The following is a 23,163-nucleotide window of genomic DNA, read 5'->3' on the forward strand; positions in this document are numbered from 1 at the left end:
TAACCAGCGACCAGCTAGCTAAAGGCTATATGGGGTTTCACAAAATCTAATGTGGCGCCCTCTAGCGGACAAAACATACAGAGTAAAAAAATAAAGTTAAGATAAATATGCAGCAGTGTTTGGTATCATTTGAAAGCGCTTTACTTGTACATTTTGAATATGTATATATTACTAGCATTTGCTTGTGACTTTACCTGTATTCATGGACTGATTGCATATAATTCACATCTTTTCGTTCATAGCTTTTTTATTAGTTCATCAATTTAACGGAGTCCATTCCACCTGACTCCGACTTTCCAAGGTGATAATTAACCACCTCGAGCTTCTTAATATTAATGTATATTTATATTTTATTATAAAAATATAAAGCAAACATTTCGTTATATGGATTTTTTTCTTTTTCAGATTTTTCCCCTTTGAACCAACGAAAATGTACGGCACATGAAAAAATATTATCTATGCATAAAATACTTTAAAAATAAATTTATTTCGTGTTGTGTCAAATGACCCCCTGGAGTGGGGAAAGAGAGGGGATTACAACTCTCGATTTTTTCCCCTTGTCCCCATGATTTTTGTACGGCGTTGCGGAATAATGGATTAAAAGCAGTATAGCAATAGTATGACACAGATGCCGTACATGGTCAAATGACCAAATTTACCCCCGGTAACTCTCGGAAATTAAATAAAAATTCCGACTTGGTGGACCACCATTTTTGTACGGCACTGAGCGGTTTCTTATTATTTTTAATGGATCTATCGATGGTTAAGAATGCCGTACATGGTCAAATGACCAAAATTTACCGAGTCTACCTGTACTTTTCAATTCTCATCTGCACTCAGTTGGACAGCTTACAAGTGACGGCATAGTGATGAATCTTATTATTTTTTGCTCTGCTATCGTTCTAGATATGTCCCCTGGTGGTTCATTTGACCCATATTTTTGTCCTATGCGGGCTTGTAGTCTAATACATCTTATCCTAATTGTTGTTAAATAATGACTGCACTTTATTTTCTTCCATTTTATACGGGAATATTCAGTTTGTAAATTAATTCTTTATAAACGTTGTTAATATATCATATACAATATACATACAAATAAAACGTAACTAAAACGCCATAGGGAAGTCATAAATCAAAAGAGGGAAATTTCTTTATTCCCCTAAAACTTTACATATAAATAAATGCTGCGTTGAACAGTAGATACAATTTGCAAGAGTGAAAGGAAATAAATTGAAACACCATCAGTTTCAAAGCACACTTAATTTATTTTATATAGCAATAGATTATACATGGTTTATTGGATCATTTATCTTTCGTTTACAACACAATCTATTGTCGTATGAAACGTTTTTACAATTGAACACCTATACTTTATTTTGAGGAAATTGTTTTCGAATTGTTTAGGATTGAATAGAATTTTGAAATGAAATAAAACACTTGCGTATTGAATGTGTGGTTTTCAATTTTATTTATTTACTTTGGCCGTTTACACTTTTGGAGTGTATCGGATTTTTGAAATATTCGTTTGTTTAAAAACACAATTTTATACATATATACATATGTAGAAATAACAATACATATTCTGAATAGTCTCAACATTACTGTCTGCATTTAAATATCAATTATATCTAAGATAACGCTAACAGTGATTATGGCTCCGTTCTACTTAGTGCTAGGAAACTTTGTTATAATGACAATACAATGTTAAAGTAAAACGCTTAAAGCAAATTGTAAGCAAAATTCTCTTCACAAAATATCCCACGTAAATGAAATAAATCGTTACCTACGTGCTTGTGAAATAGCAGATTTTCCAGTTTTCCGTTCTTTAACAAATAGGAATTAATCGATCACTACGGGCAGGATAGCGCGATGTTGGAAAAAAAGGGTTTTCAAAAAATGGAGCGACGATGTTAGAGGTTCGTACTGTTGCAGGCCGCATTCCGTTGCGAATGCGGTTGCGCGTCTGACAGATCCATGAATCGTGCGGCCGTATACGATAGACTTTCAATGGCTTTGTTTTTTCAAAGAAATCCATTATTCTACGTTTATATGGAAGCGTATTTATTGTATTGACGTCTGCTATTAGAGTAAACATATTTCTTCAATGTATAGTTATGAATTTGTTCAGGTTACGGTACCAATTTTGAGAGTTTACATGTTTTAGATATACTTTAAAATAGCATAGTGTTTTTATTTTATTTCTATGAGAACTCTATTTTTCTGAATGAAATTTATACTTTTACGAAATACGTAAAATCATATTTTGTCAAATTTCCTTTTGTACAGTTAATAGCTTCAATTAAAAAACAGTTAAAAGCAGAATTTGAGCTTTCGTTAGATTTGCTAAGACCAAGTTATAAAAAAATATGGGGATTAGTGGTGACCATAACATGAACTTTGAGATATATCTGAAAACAACTTTATCTGTTAAACAAACACCACGACTTGACAATGTACCTACAATACATATTCGTATACTATTCAAATTAAAAATATAACAACTGGCAAAAAAGAGGTTCAATTCGGTTCCACCTTAGCCATACTAATTCCTGATCGAATCTGCTACTAACATTAGCGTTAAACAATGTTTAGCGTTAAAATATGTGTTTGGAACGTGATGTTGTAATGGGTATCGCGAATCTACGAGTTTTAAAGTATGGGATAGCGAATGCGTTCGACACCCAGCTGTAATTTTAGTAAAGAATGGATAAGACATGACTACTCGCGCTCGAATCGTAGCATTTTCACATTTGTTTTAGAAAGGTAAGTTTTATCGTATGGTGCTTATAAGTGCTAATGTGATTGCTCTATACATATAAATATTTCAAGAAGGTTTAAATGCGTTTTCGATTTTTTTATAATACGTTATGTTGATTCACTTAAAAGTTAGTCCTAATAGGTACCTACGTTACTTTTCAACAAAGCTGATTTAACAACATCTAGTATTATATATACTTTTTAAAACTAAGAATATTTTCTGTATGAACCTAATTTTATCTTTGACACACTTCTGTGAATCTAAATAATGCATGCTTCGTAATTTAGTTCAAGACTAAAAATATTTGTGTTTATTGGTCATCGTATCTTAATTTTGGAAAATTAACATTACTTACCATCATTCAAAATTAATAATTGTTTAATTAATTCTATTTCAGTAACAAAAATATAATATTCTTTGAGAAGCTTTCAACTTGAATTTATTAATCATGATCTAGAACTGTGAAACAGTTAGTAGGACTGTTTTTTGTTAGGTACTACTACCTAGTTTGTGCTTTTTATTCTTTTTATATTCATCTTAATAGGACTATATTAATTATGAATTTATAAGAACAACATGTAATTAAATCTTTATATAGAAAAACAGTCAATTTATACATAATGTGTGTGAAATTAACGCATAAATATTATTTTGTTGTATAAATTAGTACGTTTATTTTTTGCTTTCCATCTTTTATTACCTTTATTAAATAAAACCATAGAAATAAAGATTGTATTCCTCAAAACACTGTAACTCTATACATTCAAAACTGAAAGAATTGTCGTCGAAACAAGAGCATAAAGGGGGCGTAAATTTTAAAACTTTTTCAATTCGAGTTGTATACACGTTCGATTTATTTCACACGTCATTAATATCGTGATTGATTTCGACGCAGTCCCTAACGATACATGAAATATTCTCACTCATTAAATCACGTGGCACCGGAGTGGAGTGTTCGCGAGGACTCTCATCCAATCATGCTTTAATAAATATGTGCTCTTCGATATTTCAATAATAATTAATATCAAAAAATCTTTGACCGCATTTTATAATGGAATAATGGAATCTGCGGATATTATAATGGAATCGATATAAGATCGGAAGTTCTTTTACTTACCGACTAATGTATTTATGCAGAATGCACAACTTAGAATTGAGTTATGTTTCAGCTTAGAAGCTTCAGGCATACACTTATACTTTACTGTAACTAATACTAAATCTACATTATTTTTTTTTTGTCATTCTTGTTCTCTACATTAAATGTAGGATGAGTCCTGTAGGGATAAGTATACAACAATCATACTATAAATACTGAATCAAAACTATTTTTTATCGCAAATAGCTAATGTATATTTCCGGATATCTTATTCCCCGCCGACTTTTATTGAAAACCTCAAGTTGAGTTCTCAGACTTCAAATTTACAATTCAATTGAGACTGCACAAGGCTTTGCATGTGAATACGTCCATTTGAAGCACATACGATCTACTCAATTGACATAAATGGAATCATCCCAATAAGACGTTGTTTCAGAACACAAGGCTTTATCTGTCTAGGTCATGGTATTGATTCCTGTTACATGCGATATCAGTTCCCTTAATGTATGTAGTAACATGGTTTCTCCATACGGAGAACAGGAAACACGTGCCAATACAGATTATAGGCAAAACTAACGTAATTTGACAATATAAGGAAATATTATACCTACCTACATCTTTTATGAAAATAGAAGTCAGATTTATTTATATCTCTATATTAAAGAGCAAAGAACCCGTGTCCTTTTGCTTATTTAACTTTACAAGTATTAAGACATTATGTGCTCGTTAAGTAGACGGTTCCTAAATGTAATATTTAAATTGCGTGTTATCAATGAAGCGGAGCGAACGCCATGGGCCCATAATTCAATCGAAACGATATGTCTCGTTCGTAGCTTCGAACTGGAACGCAGCGATAGCTGGCTCCGCAAAAGTTGGCACGGTTGGCAACAGAGACCACTGCCAATTTCCATTAGCCCATCATCCAAAACGAAAAAATGCATAGACGATCACTTTTTCATTCAATTAAAATTGGCTACCAACCAAAACGGTTACACATTTTGAGATAAGGATGACTGCCTTTTAGAATTCGCTTAATTTGATTCAGTGAAAACGGCGCGGTTCAGGTGTCTTTTATTTTCGAGTGTGCGCGTTTAAGTGCTCCATTGAAACGCCTCATATCCGACGCGTTGATTATCGAATTGTTGCGGGAACATTGAAAACCCATAAGCTTTCAATATCGCGAAGTTAACTCGGGTTTTGTTCCCAGTGGTTGCTCCATCTGAATATCAAAAATGTGAAAGCAGTCGTCAGTAATCGAGACACGTATATCGGGACCCTATCACTTCGCTCTTTACTTACTTGCTCGGCGCCATCTGCACATTCTCTACCTAATCCAGTAACAAATTTGATTATGTAACAATTTCGGATTGCCTGAGCTAATACTTCGTTGTTTTCATCGAGAGATTCATATAAGCTTTAATTTTATCAAACATGTCCTTACTTTCGTCATGTACATTGTTAAGGCGTTACCCGGCAATTTCGACTATGTTCAACCTCAATAAAGTCTGGTACAACATAAAGCACAATACCGAAAAAAATATATAATATAGGATGGTCTTTGATCTTTAATTGCTCGCGAGGACTTTTTTCCAAAGTTAATAGATTTCTAGAAAAAAAATGTGCCGTGGTCATCGATTTTTCCGCAAATACTCTATAAACTTCGTAACCTGCTGACTTAGAGCTCTGAAAATTTTATGTTTAATAAATTATCAGTTACACAACAGTCCCTGACGAGGATTTTTTGTTTCACTGATTGGTATCTTTTTAAATACAAAATGCGAGGAAAAAAGAAGGTGCAGCGGGAGAGGTTTGAGATCCGTCAAGTATGGTCAAGGTTATTAGCGCATGTATAAGCCTTAAGGTTTTCTTTTCGTCTGCTCTGTTTATCTTTGATCGATAGGCAATGGTAAGTTTTTATTTATTAGAATATACTCTATGAATGCAGGAGATATGTTTGTCCTCCATCTGACGTCACAGTTAACATCACTTTCTTTCTTTATAAAATTCGTTCTTGTCCTTAAAAATTTCGTTAGTTTCAACGTGGCTTACCTATATTGCAGTTGCTGCTGCACACCTAGACTCTAGTATGCTCTACCTCTACTTCGATTTTCTCCATCAATCCATCTATCGATTTCAGATATCATCTAGCTTATTTTAAGAAATCATCACGGGAAAATATATATAGACCGTATTTAAAATCATACAACTTCTTACAATATTCTATGTAGGTACGCTTATAAAGCTTAAACCGTCGCAATGACTAGATTTATAAAAAATGAGACATTTCTTGCATTTACCACAAATGATGAAAAATGAAATGCAAATATTGAATTTCCAAATACATAATGAAACGAGAATATCCATCTATTCTTTGTAAATGTTATATGTGTTTCTCAAGAGATGAGCGGGCTAGAGGAGGCTTTAATGGCCTCTCGACAGGTTCTCACCGAGTCCTTCAGGTCACTTCGTTACTTGGATTGTACGGGCTGTTATGTACGCTATGAATAACTGACGGAAGCTTAACATTGCTCTTAAATATTGAATTGTTTTTGTTATATGAGCGCCTTTTGATTACACTTTAATTGATGATAGTCTTTGAGAGCTATAAATGAAAATAATAAAAGTGCCATTATTTATATTTCTTGGATAATAATTTAAATTTAATTACTACCTAAGTATTCACTTATTCAATTGTAACATTTTTATTCACTTGAGTAGTTAATAGTTAAAGGGTGAGTTTCAATGATAAGTAATTAGACACATTGTGTACGAGTTTTCACAGAGAACGATTTGTTAGACATCTACTCAATTCCTTTGTATATAAACTAATCCTAATCTAATGAATGAACCAATAACTTATAGCTGTAATCCGAAATCCGACTGCAGCTTGTCAGGAATTCCATTAATTTCGCCTTTACGCCGAAATAACACGTTTTCCGTTTCAATACATGCACACAGAGCTTTAAAATGGCGTTGAATGCATTGATGTAAATTCACCCTCGATATTGCTATCAAAACGTATAAATATTTTCTGAACAGAGATGTTCTGAATACGTGTGTTAGAAATTCGGATTTTAAATATAATATTATATATCTACATTCTACATATAACACTGATTAGGTGTAACTCTTTGCTTAAATAGTTATTTTTAATTTAATACAGATTGAAATCTTCGTATTTATTATGTTCAAAGAAAGTATACTTACGTCACAGCAATATAATTACATAAGAGAATAACAGATATACATTTACTCGATATGGTATTTTATATTTCATTATTCAGGTCGTTTGTTATTCGTTTAAATTAAACAGTACATAATTTATATCTTAGTAATTAACACGATAATTCGCTAAATAGCATCTCTAATATTATTTGCTATCATCTAGCTAAACATTAATGGCTTGCGTAAACCGCGTCGATCATAAACAATATCCGAACCCAATCGAGCTCCGGTTATTATTTCGTTAGTGCCGTAATATTCTAGGTTCGTGTGGACACAATATTGATATAGCAATTTATTTTACTTAGGGATTTTGGGACGTACAATTATAACAATTTGGGGAATGTACTCTGATTCCTATTGGAAAGCTTCATTTTGATTTAACGTTGTTATTGTTAAGCTTTGTGCTGTTAATAGGGTTCGAGGAGAGTGATTGATTCATGTGGTTTGCTTGCTTGCGTTTGACATATTTTGGTGCGTACAAACCTGATAACCTTTATTGCCTATTTGTTACGTTAGGAATAATAGCTTTTATCCTCGTCACCTTTCTCTTAGATATCGTATTTTATACTATTACGTTGTTGTCTTGACCAAGTAAACGTCCTTTTGAGGCTTTTTTGTAACATCTTTCTTCTTTATCCCAAAATTAATTTAAGGGTTTGTTCACACATATCTGGGTTAGTTCCGGGCCGTCTGGGATCAATGTCTCGTCAGGGTCACGGAAGCCTCTGGATAACCTAATTCAGTGGTTTATTCACTTTATTGGATGGGTATATACTATATATCTAATAAGAATAATTTACATAATATGATCATTCATTAAATGTAACAATTATATGAACAAACTAACTTTTTGAAATAATACACACCTATTCTTAATATTTTAAATTATTTTCTATTCTTTTGTTTCTGTGGGGCTTTTACTAACCTGGATAATCTGTTAAAGACTAACATAACAAATTCTATCAAACGAAATAGGTAAAAGTTGTATGACTATGTAGTTTAGAGTTTAGATTATTTTGCATAAATGTTTATTGGCATTAATATTATGTTCTGTATCAAAATGAAAATGTTGTTCTAAATAATTCAAACATGCTCAATTTTAAACGAGATTCCCCACTAAATTCGTAACCGGAGGCGCTATACTATACAGACTCGTAAAAGTTTGAATGCGTTTCTCCGTTTACAGTGCACACAAAATTGCAAACTCGCCTCATTAATCATAAAACTTTCCAAAATGAATGATAATAAGTTCGCTTTGTTACCTGGAAACTGCAAGCAACATAACTGTTTACTGATAACTGGACTGCGAAAGATGAATCTAGGCGTTTCTATCGGATACTTTAAGTTTTAATGAGGCAACTAAAACTCCAATCGATTGAAGTCATAAAACTTTGTTGTCCGCTATAAGACTCATATTTTAACTTGAAGTCACTCATATTATCAAACTGAATTGTTACGATGTTCATTTAAGAACTACATATATTATTGAGTTCTTTTATAGATTTTTGTGTAGCTCTACCAGTGCAAGTACAATATTTTTACAACAGTTTTGTACACTCTTCTGAAATGAAAGCTTGTTAAAATGATGAATTTTTAAATAACACTACTTATTATTAAATATACGGTATAAAATAAAATATGCTAATTTTGAAGTGCGTTGTGCCTTCAGATATTCAGGAAAATTTTAGTTTAAAACGTTATAATAGAAATAAAATGCCGGTTATACAGCAGTATTTTCACTCTTTAATGATGGAAACTCATCTCGAAAAGCATAACGAGTTCTTTAATTTTTTAAGAGATTTCATTCACTTCTAGTTATTCAGTTTATTTGTAAAAGTATTCTCCATGCAACATTTAATAAAGTGAATAGTAACTATGTTCACTTGCAATTAACTTGCGTAATATACTTTTACATAATGGAACCGTTAGAATAATTTTACTAGCTATAATATGAGTGTACGTATTTTCGTGTGTAATTAGGGCACAACGTTTGCAATGAACCATTATTGTTTAACAAAAGTAGGCACTGTAAATTGCCTAGTCAATGGTTTCAGCAATGGGTGCTCGTATCTCAATGGTCCATAAACAACACGACCGTGAATACAAATCGGATATTAGAGCGCTCAATGTATACAGCCTGGGTGATATTATCACTATTATCAGCTGGGGGCATGCGACATGAATGATTATGGGCAACTGATCACGCTTAACTTTGTGTGACTTGGCACACGTCCTTGGCTGCCCAGACACTTAACAAACATTTATTAATGTGTGACACTGTAATGAATTAGAGCGCTTCTTGTTTTATCGCACTTACATTCACCGAACCACATATAGCTATCATTAAACTTAAAGATAAGGCTCTGTTAAATGTGTCTGTATAGTTAAAATTATATTATAGTACGTTTAAAAGCTCTGTAATATTAAATGTCTGTTAAATAATTTTACCGTTCAAATAGGATATAATCATATTTAAGTCTAAAATATTCAGAATTATTCGGCATTAACAAATAATGTACCGTGTAATAAGCGATTGCAATTACGTACACAACCGCTTTGATACCTATCTAAGCCAATTATACAAAATTTGTCGACTGTACAAATTAAAGGCTGGCAAAATCATTACGTGAACAGAAAACGTTAAATAAATTTCATTTACGTTCATCAACTTTCATTAATCCAATTAATTATAAACGATAATTGGCAATCTTGTTATTTTTGTGTTTAACACGAATATCGCGCTGAAATTTACTAACGAGAAGTAATGTGCAGTTTATCGAGTGATATATGAGTCGAATTAAGTTCGAAGGTGTTAAACATTATGATAATCGGAGGTGAACAAAAAGCAGGCGCTGATCTCACATCATATTATCGTAGAGAGAGAAAACAGATGGCCGGTTTCATTATAATACATCAACGACGCTACGAAGAGAGCGAATCGCAGCGGGTTCTTGCAATGTTTCTAGATTAAACAAATTGTACGTGTCATGCTCCTGGCTTTCATAATAAATGTCTGTGAAAATCATTTTGGAACGTTTTGGACTATAAGAAGTGTTTGGTAGAATATTACAAAATAATGATTATAACTTGCGTCTCTATCTACTTCTTTTGGGAATAAAATAAACAAAGTATTTTAATTCTTTCATAGTATTCAGTGTGTTTTAAATTTCTAATTGCGTTTGGCAACTAAATTCGTAGCAGAAATGCGCTACAGGCTACGACAGTAATTTAAAATTTGCATTCGTTCACTGTGTGGTTGACGAGTGGCGAGTTCGTGCCCCACCGTGCTGAGGAGGCAGCTATTTGGCTACAAAGAGGGGGTTGTACAGTCACAATGTTGGTTTTGTTACCTTTATTGCATATTGTTAGTCTTATAAACTTTCAAGGAACTGTGAAGGTGATTTGAGTTTGAAACAGTATTTTCGGACTTAATTGCATCAAATTAAATGAACTCTATATTTTTGTGCTATTTAAATTAAGATTTATATTAAAAATATTCTTAATTTTTATTTCAAGTATTATGACTTAAAGTAATATAAATTAATGATAAGGGCATTTTTCAGTCTCTACATTTATCGCATTTAAAAGGTATAAAAGGGAGTTTAATTAATTTTGTCCCAAATTTAAACCTTAAAGTCGTGAATCGTGACGCTTTGCAATTCACTCCTATTTATAAAGCTCACATTTCTTAATTAGCATTCATTTAGGTGCACGAATTTACCTTTCAAGAACAAACAAAGCCAGTTGTCCGTCTTTATTATTAAGTTTAAATTATAGCCATTAAGTTACGAGAAAATAAGAAGTCTCTTTAGGTTTTGTTATTAGCAGGGATTATGTTTCACTTTTGTTAAAACTTTTAGTAAATTGATATTGCGATATTTATTCTCTTTAATCAGCATATTTCTACAAAATAATTATTTCTTTATTCTAGTACTGTGAACTGTGAAGTAATAGAATAAAGAAGACAGAGACATCTCAACTAATTAACTTAGACTTATCAACTAATAATATTTAAATTTTCCGAGTTGTAGCAGAAGATACGTCTACTCTTAGAACTTCATTTATAAACAATGAACATCGTACCGATTTATTGGCGTTCAGCTGCATCTTTAGCTTAGTAAAATCCACCAGAACGAGTGCCACAAAGCTGTTTAAATTGAAACTGTGAGCGAGAGTGTGAACTGAGCAGTTTTTACTAACCTCAAATTTGTTCATTAGCATACCCAACGACACGAGTGTACGTCGACTCAGCCGCATCGTGCTCTCTTATTTATGTAAACGTTGAAATGTAAATTAATTCCCTCGTTTATGAAATACGATATTTTAGCGGCTTTTCGTAAAATTATGGAGAAGAGCGTATTATGATTACTGCATACGATTAGTGTTAGCTTTAACTCGGTAAGAAAATTATAGCACTTGCAGGGTGAAATTCAGTTTATGATAACAAGTCCGAAACAATATTTAAAGCCCCTTTGCATTAAATATTTCGATATCCAAATTGCATATACCTATCCCCTGATGCATGAAAACCGGAAAAAGTCTCCCAAATAAATCAACAACCCCGTCTAATGAATACACAAACTTCAGTTTTGAAAAGTCTTTAAAAAGCGTATCAAGGTGACATTAAATAGCCATTCGGAAACTTTGCTAATATGTGCCCAACCTCTGTCATCTCATGAAATAATGGAGGTAATATTTGAAAAGTTCCCGGAGGTGGCCTACGCTAACGCCTACCGCAAAGAATTTCGCTTGCCACAATAAAATTTAAAGTACTGCAATCCCTTACCCTGAATGCAAAAATTACTAAATACTGTGTTATGAATATAAGTATGACATTAAAAAATAGACCTTCTATTATACTTAGCTAAGTTCTAAAATGTGGTATGCTCATCAAATTAAATATTCAGGGGACGTTTAAATAAAATCATTTAGTTTTGCTGCGTTTAATAAATCCGATCATTTTTTACCTCATTTTGAAACAACGTTTCGCAGAGCTAGAACGATAAATCACTGCTAGGGCGCTGAGGCTTATTATTTCAGACCATATAGCATCGTTCCTTTCCACGAATCGACCGACTGCTTCCCGATACGATATTTTTCTCTCCTAGATTATAACGCCAGCTTCCTCAGTGATATTAATTAACTTTACCGCTTGTTCAATAACTTTCTTCATTAATTTTCTTGAGAACATTATATCATGTTACAAGATGATTCAGTTTCGAATGAATATCTAGAGTCGTCTTTTGTAAAAACTTTTGTAAAGGGTAAGAGATATTGTGAAATTTCAATTAGGAGATAAGAGAGATAATATTTTATATATAGCGCCTAATAAATATGAGTTAATTAGTATCCAAGTGGGCGGGTTGAGCGGAAAATCGATTGAATATATAGTTATAGGTGAGACGAACAAAACCAATATATTTTCCGACACTTGAGCTCCCAGGTAATTGTGGCAGAAAGTTTTGGAACGTGCTCGCAATATTGATGAGGCCAGCCGCAGCCCGCGGTCGGCTATAGCTGACTTCATTCAGCTGCTCGCTTGCTGTACCCGTAATATTACTGCATTTATCCGCGTCTATACTTTAATTATATTTTCTAAGAGAAACTTGATTGAGCAGCAGAATTTTCTCGCAGCATTGCTACAGAATATAAACTAATGCTTTTGTTAAGCACGATATATTGTAGACCATGCTCTCCAATTAGTATTACAGAAGATTATAAAATGAGGAATTATACCGAAATAAAATAATTCCTATGAGATCGTATGACACATGTTATTTCAACTATGCAGTTGCATTTCACAAGGTTAAATAAACGCTTACAGACAGTGCATATTCCTCTTGGTTTCATGAAACTATTCCTCAGCTTACGTCAAAGTTTGTTTGCAAATTGTGTAGCACGCTCGGACAACAGCGAAAACAATCACCATTTTGACGTGCCTTCTGGTATTGAACTCCAGGTGTTCGTATAAAACATTATGTTATCTTTTATTCGATTGGCTTATTTCAATTCAATACTTTATTTTAAATATATACTTTATTTAAAAAAATAATAAATGGTTTGGTATATTCTAAACAGCACGCTAATATTTATTTATTTTTAATGAAAGTTGAGTTTAAGAATTCTATATATATATATAAGAATAGTTGCTCATGTTAATGTATGTGTAATTTATTGGCGATCTAGTTTACAGATAAATAATTGTAAATTAGATTTATAATTGGAAAACGTTTTTTTTTACCGTCAACGTACGAATTCAATTGCTAATTATTATCATAAGCCATAAGGTTGTATGAAAACATCCTACCTGTTTGTACCCACGTTCTTTTACAAGAAATATCTGATTCATAAAATTTATTATGGGGTCTGTACAAAGGGTTGATTTATCTTATTCCGCATCCAATTCCATTTTCCTATTACAAATTATTGTAACGGCTAAGGTTTTGCTTAACTCGTGAAATTATGTTTCACTGGATTTATATCCGTTCCATTAACGAATTGTCTTTATTTTAATCGTGATTCTATAATTTGACCTCACTTTTTGGGCTTTTTTAGACTTATTATGTTTCAGCTTTTAAAGTGTTTTTGGTGACGAGACAACCTAGCATATATATACGATTATTTTTAATATTGTCGGTACTAAAATGTTATACGTAGCAAAATGCGTCATAATCCACAATCTCAACAATTCAAGCGAAATGCTTTTATATTCCAACAACTGTGTCATTTTTCATTACACTTTTATCACACTGTCCTGTATTCTGTTTCCGACGGCCTAAAGGCAAGTTAAAAAGGCACGGAATAAAATGCTTGTTTTCAAGTTTACGACATCCCTTTTCTTATCTTAATATGGCGATAGGTGCCGAATGAACGATGTTTAGGTGGAGGAAGGATTACGACGCGGATAAGTACGATTGCCTGCCAAATACATTTTTAAAGAAACTCTTGTAGGGAAAAGAAATACATGAGAAGTGCCGATGGAATGGCTGCATTTGCATGCTATGTGTACATAATTTTTGGCCATTTTTGAGCTTGTTGAATTTATATTTTTGGTTTTATGGCATTCAAATGCTTTATAAATATAAATTTATAAAGAAATTTTTTCTATTCTTTATAAATTTACATTTTTGAGCTTGTTTGGTTCGACTCAGTGTTATCGTTTGTATGAAAATAAAAAAAAATATTTTAATGTTACTTATATTCAGTATCCAGGGTGGACAGAATGTAATATTTATATATTTGGTGAAAATAGTTTGAAGCTTTTAAATTTGCTTAATTGCTTATTTTCCGTAGTAATTTCCTTTCTCGCCTTCTTATGAAATAAGGTCATCTCTAATATCTAGGTTCTACAAATAACCTAGCTAAGGGCGTTCTATATTAAGAACTTATCCCTGCCAATATTATATAGGCTTAGGGATATTTATTCAACAAGGCTTATCTTTGTTAAAATTGAGAGCTTTAATATACGAGTTATTTCATTAATAACTTCGAAAAAGTTTTAACCTGTTTGGATGTAAATTTGTTGTAAAAATTTATATTGATTAATAAAGTAATCCTTACACTATTAATTATGGACATGGTATCGTATCGTATCGAAGTATAAGTTTAATGCACCGTTTCATGTATTTAGGTACTTATATAATATTATTGAGCGAACTTACATGCTCGCGGTTAAAACGCCTCTTCAGACATCACAGACAAAATTTTTCATTGTACTTGAAATAAATAGATGGATCCAAGAATATAGAAGGAATCTTCATTCAACCTTCGCGCAATATTTATTCTAAAAACACGTTCTTTAAGACTTATAGCGGATCAAACATCGCCCCGGGGCGCTACAAATCACACAAAAACCTGTTGTAGGTAATTTCCGAAGACCCCGTCATGTTCTACATACTTTAGACATAAGCCAAACCTTACAAATTGCCTTCAACCTTAACCGCCAATATTTCATCGTTTTATTTATAGCTAGCATCTTTATTGGTACGAATGTTTCCGTTTAATAATTCATGTTTTGCAAGTGATTAATTTGACGTTTTTCAAATTACTTTTTTAACATAATATGTGTTAGATGGGTTTGTCTGTTGCAGCTTATAACTTTTATAATTGAGCACATATTTTTATGTCTTTATAAAGTACCTAGTATCATAATATGATAATTACTACGTATCACGTTCATCGTTATCTAAGGACATAACCTATTGTTTAAAACATTAGATTTAACAATTGTTCAGGAGTGCGTTAGTAACACCTCGTTTAGGTTCATGTAAATAAAGAACAAAATTTACTAAAAATAATAAGTCATATTTAAGGCAAATGTTGACACCGAGTAAAGCAGCTTACACACCAGACGTTACGACGCAAGCTTAAGCGTTTTATCTGAGGATTAGTATATATCCTGGCCAATTTACGTGACTACGTGTTACATCATGGCCTCTTGTTTGGATCAGGTGCGAAGTTACTTTCCTTCAGAAAAAGTGCGTTGATTACTGTTGCGACCTTCCCCTATTATGGCCGGAACGTAAATGTCAGATAATTATGTCAGATAAATGAGCCCCGGGGGCTTTAAACATGACCGTTTACGGGGGAATCTTATTGAATTTATTTTTAATGCGGCTATATCAGTAAACTTAATTAGATCCACATCAGATGGTGTTTTAGTTGTGATAAGGTTTTTGTTGAAATATTTTTTCATTATTTCTAATTTTATATTTTACCGATTTTATTTATTTATAATAATTGTATTTAAATAGATCCTCTAGCTGCAAACGAAGGGTTAAATCGATATTTTAAAACAGCACGTAGATTTCTCTCGATATGTTTCATCTTCTCGCGTTTCCCATGTTCTATAACGAAAATAAATTGTTTTGCGCTAGTTTGATAATACCGCCGCTAGATTATGGCGAATAAATAAGGAAACAATTTATTATGCGCTAAGAATGCCAAAATAATGCAACAGAAAAAAAAATGGCCACCCCATGAACTCTATTATTTACACGTGGAGTTCACACATCTTAAATCACTCATACAATTAACCATAATTGTAACATTATGGTACCTTCAGGGTGCTCTGCAATAATTTACGTCAGCGAACATATTCAGGTTAATATTATTTTTTTCCTGTGACATTTCCTTTGTGTGAAAGCAGTTAACTGCCATTTGCATTGCTCGGTAAATATATTGCGAGTAATACATTTGCTTTTGTTTTTTCTTGTCGAGTATTGTTGGCGAATTTTCACAGGTGGGGTGAAAATTGTGTAATGTAAATGACGCGAATAACACGAGAAATACTTTCATTGCGTTTAATATTGTATTTATAAGGCTTTCAGTGTAATAATATTGAATTGTTATAGTGATACACGATCAGAAAAAAGGTCAATAAAATTGCATCCGATTAATATTAATATTACATTAATAATATTTAAAACATTTCAAAAGGGGAAAGGATTATATGTATAAGAATATCATATATGTAGAGCAAAGGGAAACAAAACGTATTCCAAAAATATTTCTAGTGGAAAATCTGTTTGCATCACAACAACTGTGCCAACAATCTCTAGCCTACAAAGTTTAGATTTTACAAGGCTGTGATAGACAGATGGACGGACAGTTACCAAAGTAAAACCAATATGTAGGTATTTTCTACTCGTATCTTCGAACAATGCGAACAAAATACAGAGGTGTATTCTCTAAAACAATTATTGTCAATAAAAGCAAACTGAGCAAGATTCTCACGACTTTCGAAATAAATCTTAGTCTTTAAAACACTCGGAGCTTTGCTGACTTGGCCTATTAAGTCTTACAACAGCTACTTTTAAACGTGGACTGTAAAAATTGCAGCGCACGATGACTTCGCTTTTTAGTTTTTTGTTCAAATTGCAATTAGTGAAGAGTTTGCGAATCCTCGCCGTGGTGTCAGAGATTGATGACAATGGAAATTTTATACATCGTTAGTCAGGATCGCGTTAGGTGAGTGCGCTGTTTTTTCAGTAATTCTACTCGTGCAGGTACATTACATTCTTTGTTTCTGTCCGATTGGGGGAGATAGCGGTCGTACAATCAATCTTTAGAACACAGCATTAAAGATGGTATACAGATTTGACTTAACGGGATGACGAGTATTGGATGTATGATGTATATTGTTATACATTTTTTAAGTATATAATAGACTGCATACTTATTTAGAGGTTAAATAAATATTATAAAAATAATTCTAAAAATATGCTTTCCTATACACGGCAATAACAAAAATACATCAACATAATTAATGAAAACATTTTCTTTTATCGCAACGTAAATCAATTGGCATATACATATATTGGATACTGAGAGATATCACGTATCTATCAGATACCCTTTTATAATTACAACCCGTCAGCGTAATGGTGATCAACAATTAATCGGCAGCTAATAGCCAATAAATTCTGTCACCGCAACGATATTTATCACAAATGGAAACAATAATTCATTTTTGAAGATCCAAATGAAAAATAAGCCTTCGGGTTATGACCGGTTTTTATTTGGCTATCATTGAGCTGGAAGGTTTCACAAACGCTTGTTTATATTTATTCGTATAATTGTTTGGCGATACAGTTATGTCCTATACAGCTTTTGTAAACTTTTTCGTCCGGTCTGTTGTACGGTTTGTGGTTCGTTTACTTTATTTGACCATTTGTAAAGACAACTGATCGTATTTATTCAAAAGAAATTCATTTCTACAGTTTGCGTATGGTCTACAGTAGTAGGCATGAGTTGTTGTTACTCAGTAGGTATGGTGATCCTTTAAAATAATAGAACAAAGATACATACTACGATAATAGTAATCGTGGTTAATAATAATAAATGTTACAAACATTTCGAAAATGCTCATCCTAAATCAATGGAATTGCACTCATGAATCTATACCAATGCAATGCTTTTTTCATTAAAATTAAACAAACACAAGACAACAACATAAAATCGTACAAGATTAAAAGTATAGAAGACCAATGAAATAAAAAATAATGAGTTGGCAAATAGTTTATTTCAAACACTTTTATTTGCTTATGATTTCGATCAGATGAAACTTGTAAAATTACTTTAACAACTAGTAAATTGGCGGGAGCAATGAGACTTTGATGAATTTTTGACGACTTTATTAGAAATTGTACCTACTACATAATTGCGTGAAACGAAAACACAAATCAATGCTTCTTCTTAACGAGCAAAACAAATTAATATGAATTGATTTGTCATATTTAATCTGCTTGAGCTTTTCAAACAATTACGTAAACTTCTTCTGATTAAAGTCTACGAGCATGAAATATAATGAACGACATCATCATCGTTCTCTTTTACACTTATGTTTACGATAATTAATTAATCTTGAAAGAACATTGGATAAAAGACATAAGGAAGACATGCAAATCAATAAAATTATGAAAACATATACAAAAACTATATTTTCACTCACAACTTATACATTAGAACTATTGTGAAATAATTGCATGACTCTTAGGTGTAATCATATTATCAAGGTTTTGGCTTCTAGGAAAAGTGAAAAGTAGAACAGTACAATAGATAAATAAACTGAAAAAGTTCTCTTTAATATGGCAAAGAAGAGCGTTATTCTTAGTTGATACCGATACCGTTACAGGCAGTTAATCCGCTGATCCGGGTGAGGTCTCGCCCAAGTGACGTTAGGAACCTCAACTCTTGTACACTTTGCTCTAGTGTCTAGTCATGCAATGCTTTTAACGTTTTAACTTAAAAATAGAGGAGAGGAATGACCAGGGAAAATACGCAATGGGTACGTGCTAGATGAATCGAATAATCTAGACGGATATTTATTACGTAAGAGTCTATCAGTCTGATATCTGATATCTGATAGTATCAGATCAGGATGATCAAGACATAATTGAGATAGGAAGCATATTCATTTTAGGAAATTCTACTTATTGCACTGATAAATAAAATCTAAAGTTCACAACTTCATTTTAAATTGATATATTGATCGTGATTCATAGAAGCGCTTTGGGGAGGCCTTTGACAAGCATTGGCACAAAACAGGCTAATACAATACAATAAAATATTAATCGGAAATATTTTTTGATTAAACGCTCTACAACGAATTCAAATACCAAATAATATCTTGTAAATTAATTATTCCGTGAAGCTCATATCTTACCATTATCACGGGTCACTTAATTTATCTTGACATTACGACATCGCAATATTCCTACGCAAATTAGTGCATTAAGATATGCTATTTACTAGTCATAATATGTGGTATTGTTGATCTATCGACACCGTTTCACTCATAATAATATCATTGATTAGATGGTATATCGTTATGAATATTAAATGAATGTTCACCTTATAATAAATTCAATATGGTGGCCGAAGTTTTGGTTAAATGTGTGATACTAATATTTTCATCGCTATATGGATACAATTGTTTAACACGTGAGTACTTATTAATGTTTTATTTTACTTAAAAGGATATATAGGTATGCATTTAATGATTATAGCAATTAATTTAATGTAACTACGTGGAATTTTGTTTATTTGTAGAGCAGGATTGTTACCTTGACTGTTGTCTTGTAATTATTTTATTTCTTCTGTTCTTTGTTATTTTTATAACTAAAACAATAAACCGTTACAATATTAAGACACTTTGAAAAGCGCAAATTATAAAATATATATATAAGTAGTCTATTGGCTACTCCTCTTTCCAAGAGTTTCAGTGTTACACAGCCTTATGACGTGCGTCGGAGACGAAATATAATATGAAAATTAGTGGCCTTGGTTAAATGTGTGTGTCCATACGACCTCCATTATAAACGGATTGATCAAAAAACTAACATTATTAAAATTGTGTTAAATGTCAAATATGAAAAGATAATTTAGTTCAGTAAATGTCTGCTTCAATAATTCAAAAGGTCAAAATATACCTAAATATTCGAGTTCCAACTTCCAATACAAACTGCGTATTGATTCAGTTTATCAGCAATGTAACAACATTCGTAATTTATTGCTACCGATAGTGTCGATATCGAGAATCCGCATAATAAGTTAAATCTCCCGTCACAGTCCGACGATGGCGTGATTAAACATTTACTCGGATATTACTCGACGCTTTATTTCGATGCGATATTTATTTAATAGTATTAACACAGGTATTATAAATTGCCTGCCGTTTAAAATCATCGGTATTTAAGGTGATTTTATTTAAATGTATTACGTCTGAAGGTGCTTTAAATCAAACCTTATGCTTCGTCTAATACCGTTTAGGATCCGTGGTTTAATTTATTTATTTATTTATTTATTTATTTACACATAGAACTAACTATCATTACAGGTTAACCTAATTCGACAGAGTTCTTTTATAAATTAAGAAAAACAAACATATCTCATAAAAATATAAAAATAAACACGTTGTAACACAATAATAGCCTATTAAGCCTCAATAATTCATAAACTTAACATTTCTGCTGATAGCATAATATATTTAGTAGTACCTTTGAAAATTCGCTCAAACTGCAAGAAAACACATCTATTATATTGTGCAATTCGTTAATTGTACGAAATGCACAAATAAGAGGCGATTTGGCTAATAGATTAGTTCTCGCTACTGGTACATACAATATATTGGGTAAGATTCTTTTTTCTAAATAGTGGTCTGGGACCCTTAAATACATTTCCTTTAATATTCCGGGATTGTATTCTTTGCCCCTTAAAACCCCCACCAAGTATGCCACCAGCTTAAATTCGCGCCTTACCCTTAACTCATTGTACCCCACCATGCCCAGTACAAACAGTGTGGGATACATTAGGGGATAGAAGGGATATACTCCATAAAGCTTCATGTACAGGTGGCGCATGAATTTATTTTGTACTCTTTCCAACATAACCGTGTACTTTGCTTCGTGCGGTGCCAATATGACCGCACTGTGTTCCAAATAGCTTCTGACAAGACTATTGTATAAGGTTTTGACTACCGTTATGTTGGTGAACCCCTGTGACTACCTGAGTACAAAACCCAATTTTCTATACGCTTTTTTACAAATTTGCGTAATATGTGCTCGAAACGAAAGGTCAGCCGTGAGATTCAACCCCAAATCCCGTACTTCTGTAACTCTTCGTATCGGCGCCGCATCCACTATGTACTCATAATTTAAAGGTACCCGTGCGCGAGTCAAACTAATGATGGAACATTTACTTACATTAAAATACAACTTGTTCCGATGACTCCACTCCACTATACTATCTATATCCTGCTGGAGCCTTTTGCTATCCATTTTATCCCTTACCTCGAGCAGCAATTTAAGATCATCTGCAAATAATAAACATACTCCATGCTTGATGACCTGCGGCAGATCGTTTATCATTATTATGAATTCGAGAGGGCCCAAATTACTACCCTGGCTTACTCCCGATAGGGTGTAATATGAGTCAGATAAACAACCCTTGTAATCAACATACTGCTGTCTATCCTTTAAGTAACTACTAAAAAATTTTAAAAGATGCGGTGTACATCCCAATAAAGCCAGCTTATTCAATAAAATATCATTATCGACAGTGTCAAATGCTTTTCTAAAATCAAAGTAGGCAACATCCACCTGATGACCAGAATCTACTGCAGGCACAACATTTGACATGAAATTTAGAAGATTAGTAGTAGTACTACGACCAGGCCAAAATCCATGTTGGGCATCAGATATCAGACTACTAATTTGCTTCTGCATGGCACGATATATTGCAGCTTCAAATACTTTAGCTGGTGTCGATAAAACAGCCACTGGTCTGTAGCCACTGATATCCGATTTAACCTTTCCCTTAGGAACTGGAATGACTCTAGTAACCTTCCATTGAGCCGGAAAGGTCTCAAGTCGCATGCAAGTGTTAAAAATATATTGCAAAGGCTTCGCTAGTATCCTACTACAATCTCTAAAAAGAAACGCCGGTATCCCATCGGGACCCGCCGATCGTTTTGGCTTAAGAGACGCTAGTGCTTCTTTTACATCCTTTAAACTAAACGCATCAATATGTACTCTAGTGCTGGCGTACTCTTCTCCTGAGGCGCACTTTACTGCCATATTTACATTCAACTGGGGTGGCTCACTTGTGTAAACAGATCTAAAGAATGCTGCAAACTCTCTGGCACATTCCACATTCGTCAAAATATTACCATTTTTTAAAATAACCTCCTCCCTAGCACAACTCGATATCGATTTACAATAACTCCAAAAAGATTTTGGATCATGTCCAAATTGATTCTGTATTTTAATTAGATAATTTTTATACGCAGTGTCTATTGACTTTTTAATTCGCGATCTACAACACGAGAATTCCTGGTAATCGCTATCTTTTTTGGATTCCTTATATCTCTTATGAAGACTAGCTTTCAGTTTTAAATCCTTTATTATGCTATTCGTATACCACGAGGGATATGAGCGTGCCGTAGCAGATCTATGTTTTCTCCTCGGAACACATTGTTCAAAGATATTATTTATAACAGTATAGAAATACGAAATTATTTCGTCCACGTCCTTGGTCGCGTACAGGGCACTCCAATCAACTTGTAACTTTTGTTGTTGTAATTAACTGAACTATAATATGTTATACTATTAATCGTAAGTAGTTACCGTGATACAACGTGAAATAAATTATCATAATGAAGAAACATCTACTACGTATATTATATGGAAAGTATTGATTAAGCTAATTAGCGAATGTAGCACAAGCATTAGTTCATTATTTGTATTATGAACAATGACTAGAATTTTTCACCTAAAGAGACTTTTTAGTGTTTCCAACAGCATACAATTAAACGAGAGCGAAATACATTAGACAGTGAAATGAAGTTAGTAATTACTCGTAGCTTACGCTTTGTTAAGCTCTTATAAAAATAGCAGTTAATTGACTTAGTCAGCGTTAAAAATACGTCATAATTAAAACTGAAAGAAATCAAAGAATATTTGTTGGACGACAAGAGCGGGACTTTACAGTGTTTAAGACGTTTCAATAAGTACACGGACAATCTTTTAATTTAGTTAATTGCTAGTCACGCTGAAGAGGTTCAAGTTGTTCTTGAGAGATCACG

At 32.8% G+C, this 23,163-nt stretch overlaps 1 protein-coding gene across 3 annotated transcripts in view; it reads left to right on the forward strand.

The window, feature by feature from the left end:
* The first annotated feature begins 19,334 nt into the window (after nt 1–19,334).
* Nucleotides 19,335–23,163, forward strand: part of LOC149488439 (lachesin-like) — an 86,885-nt gene continuing 83,056 nt past the window's right edge. Inside the window, exon 1 of one of the 3 annotated variants that reach the window (XM_089695579.1) lies at nt 19,335–19,523. In XM_089695579.1, the coding sequence (XP_089551705.1) occupies nt 19,451–19,523 (73 nt within the window). In that variant the 5' untranslated portion in view covers nt 19,335–19,450. The remainder of the gene's footprint in view (nt 19,524–23,163) is intronic. The other 2 variants (XM_089695576.1, XM_089695578.1) reach the window with 2 other exon arrangements.

Source organism: Colias philodice, chromosome 5, assembly GCF_061535455.1.
Source record: "Colias philodice isolate Cphi_HAF_F1 chromosome 5, ilColPhil1 Martin Lab GWU primary, whole genome shotgun sequence".
Taxonomy (NCBI): Eukaryota; Metazoa; Arthropoda; class Insecta; order Lepidoptera; family Pieridae; genus Colias; species Colias philodice.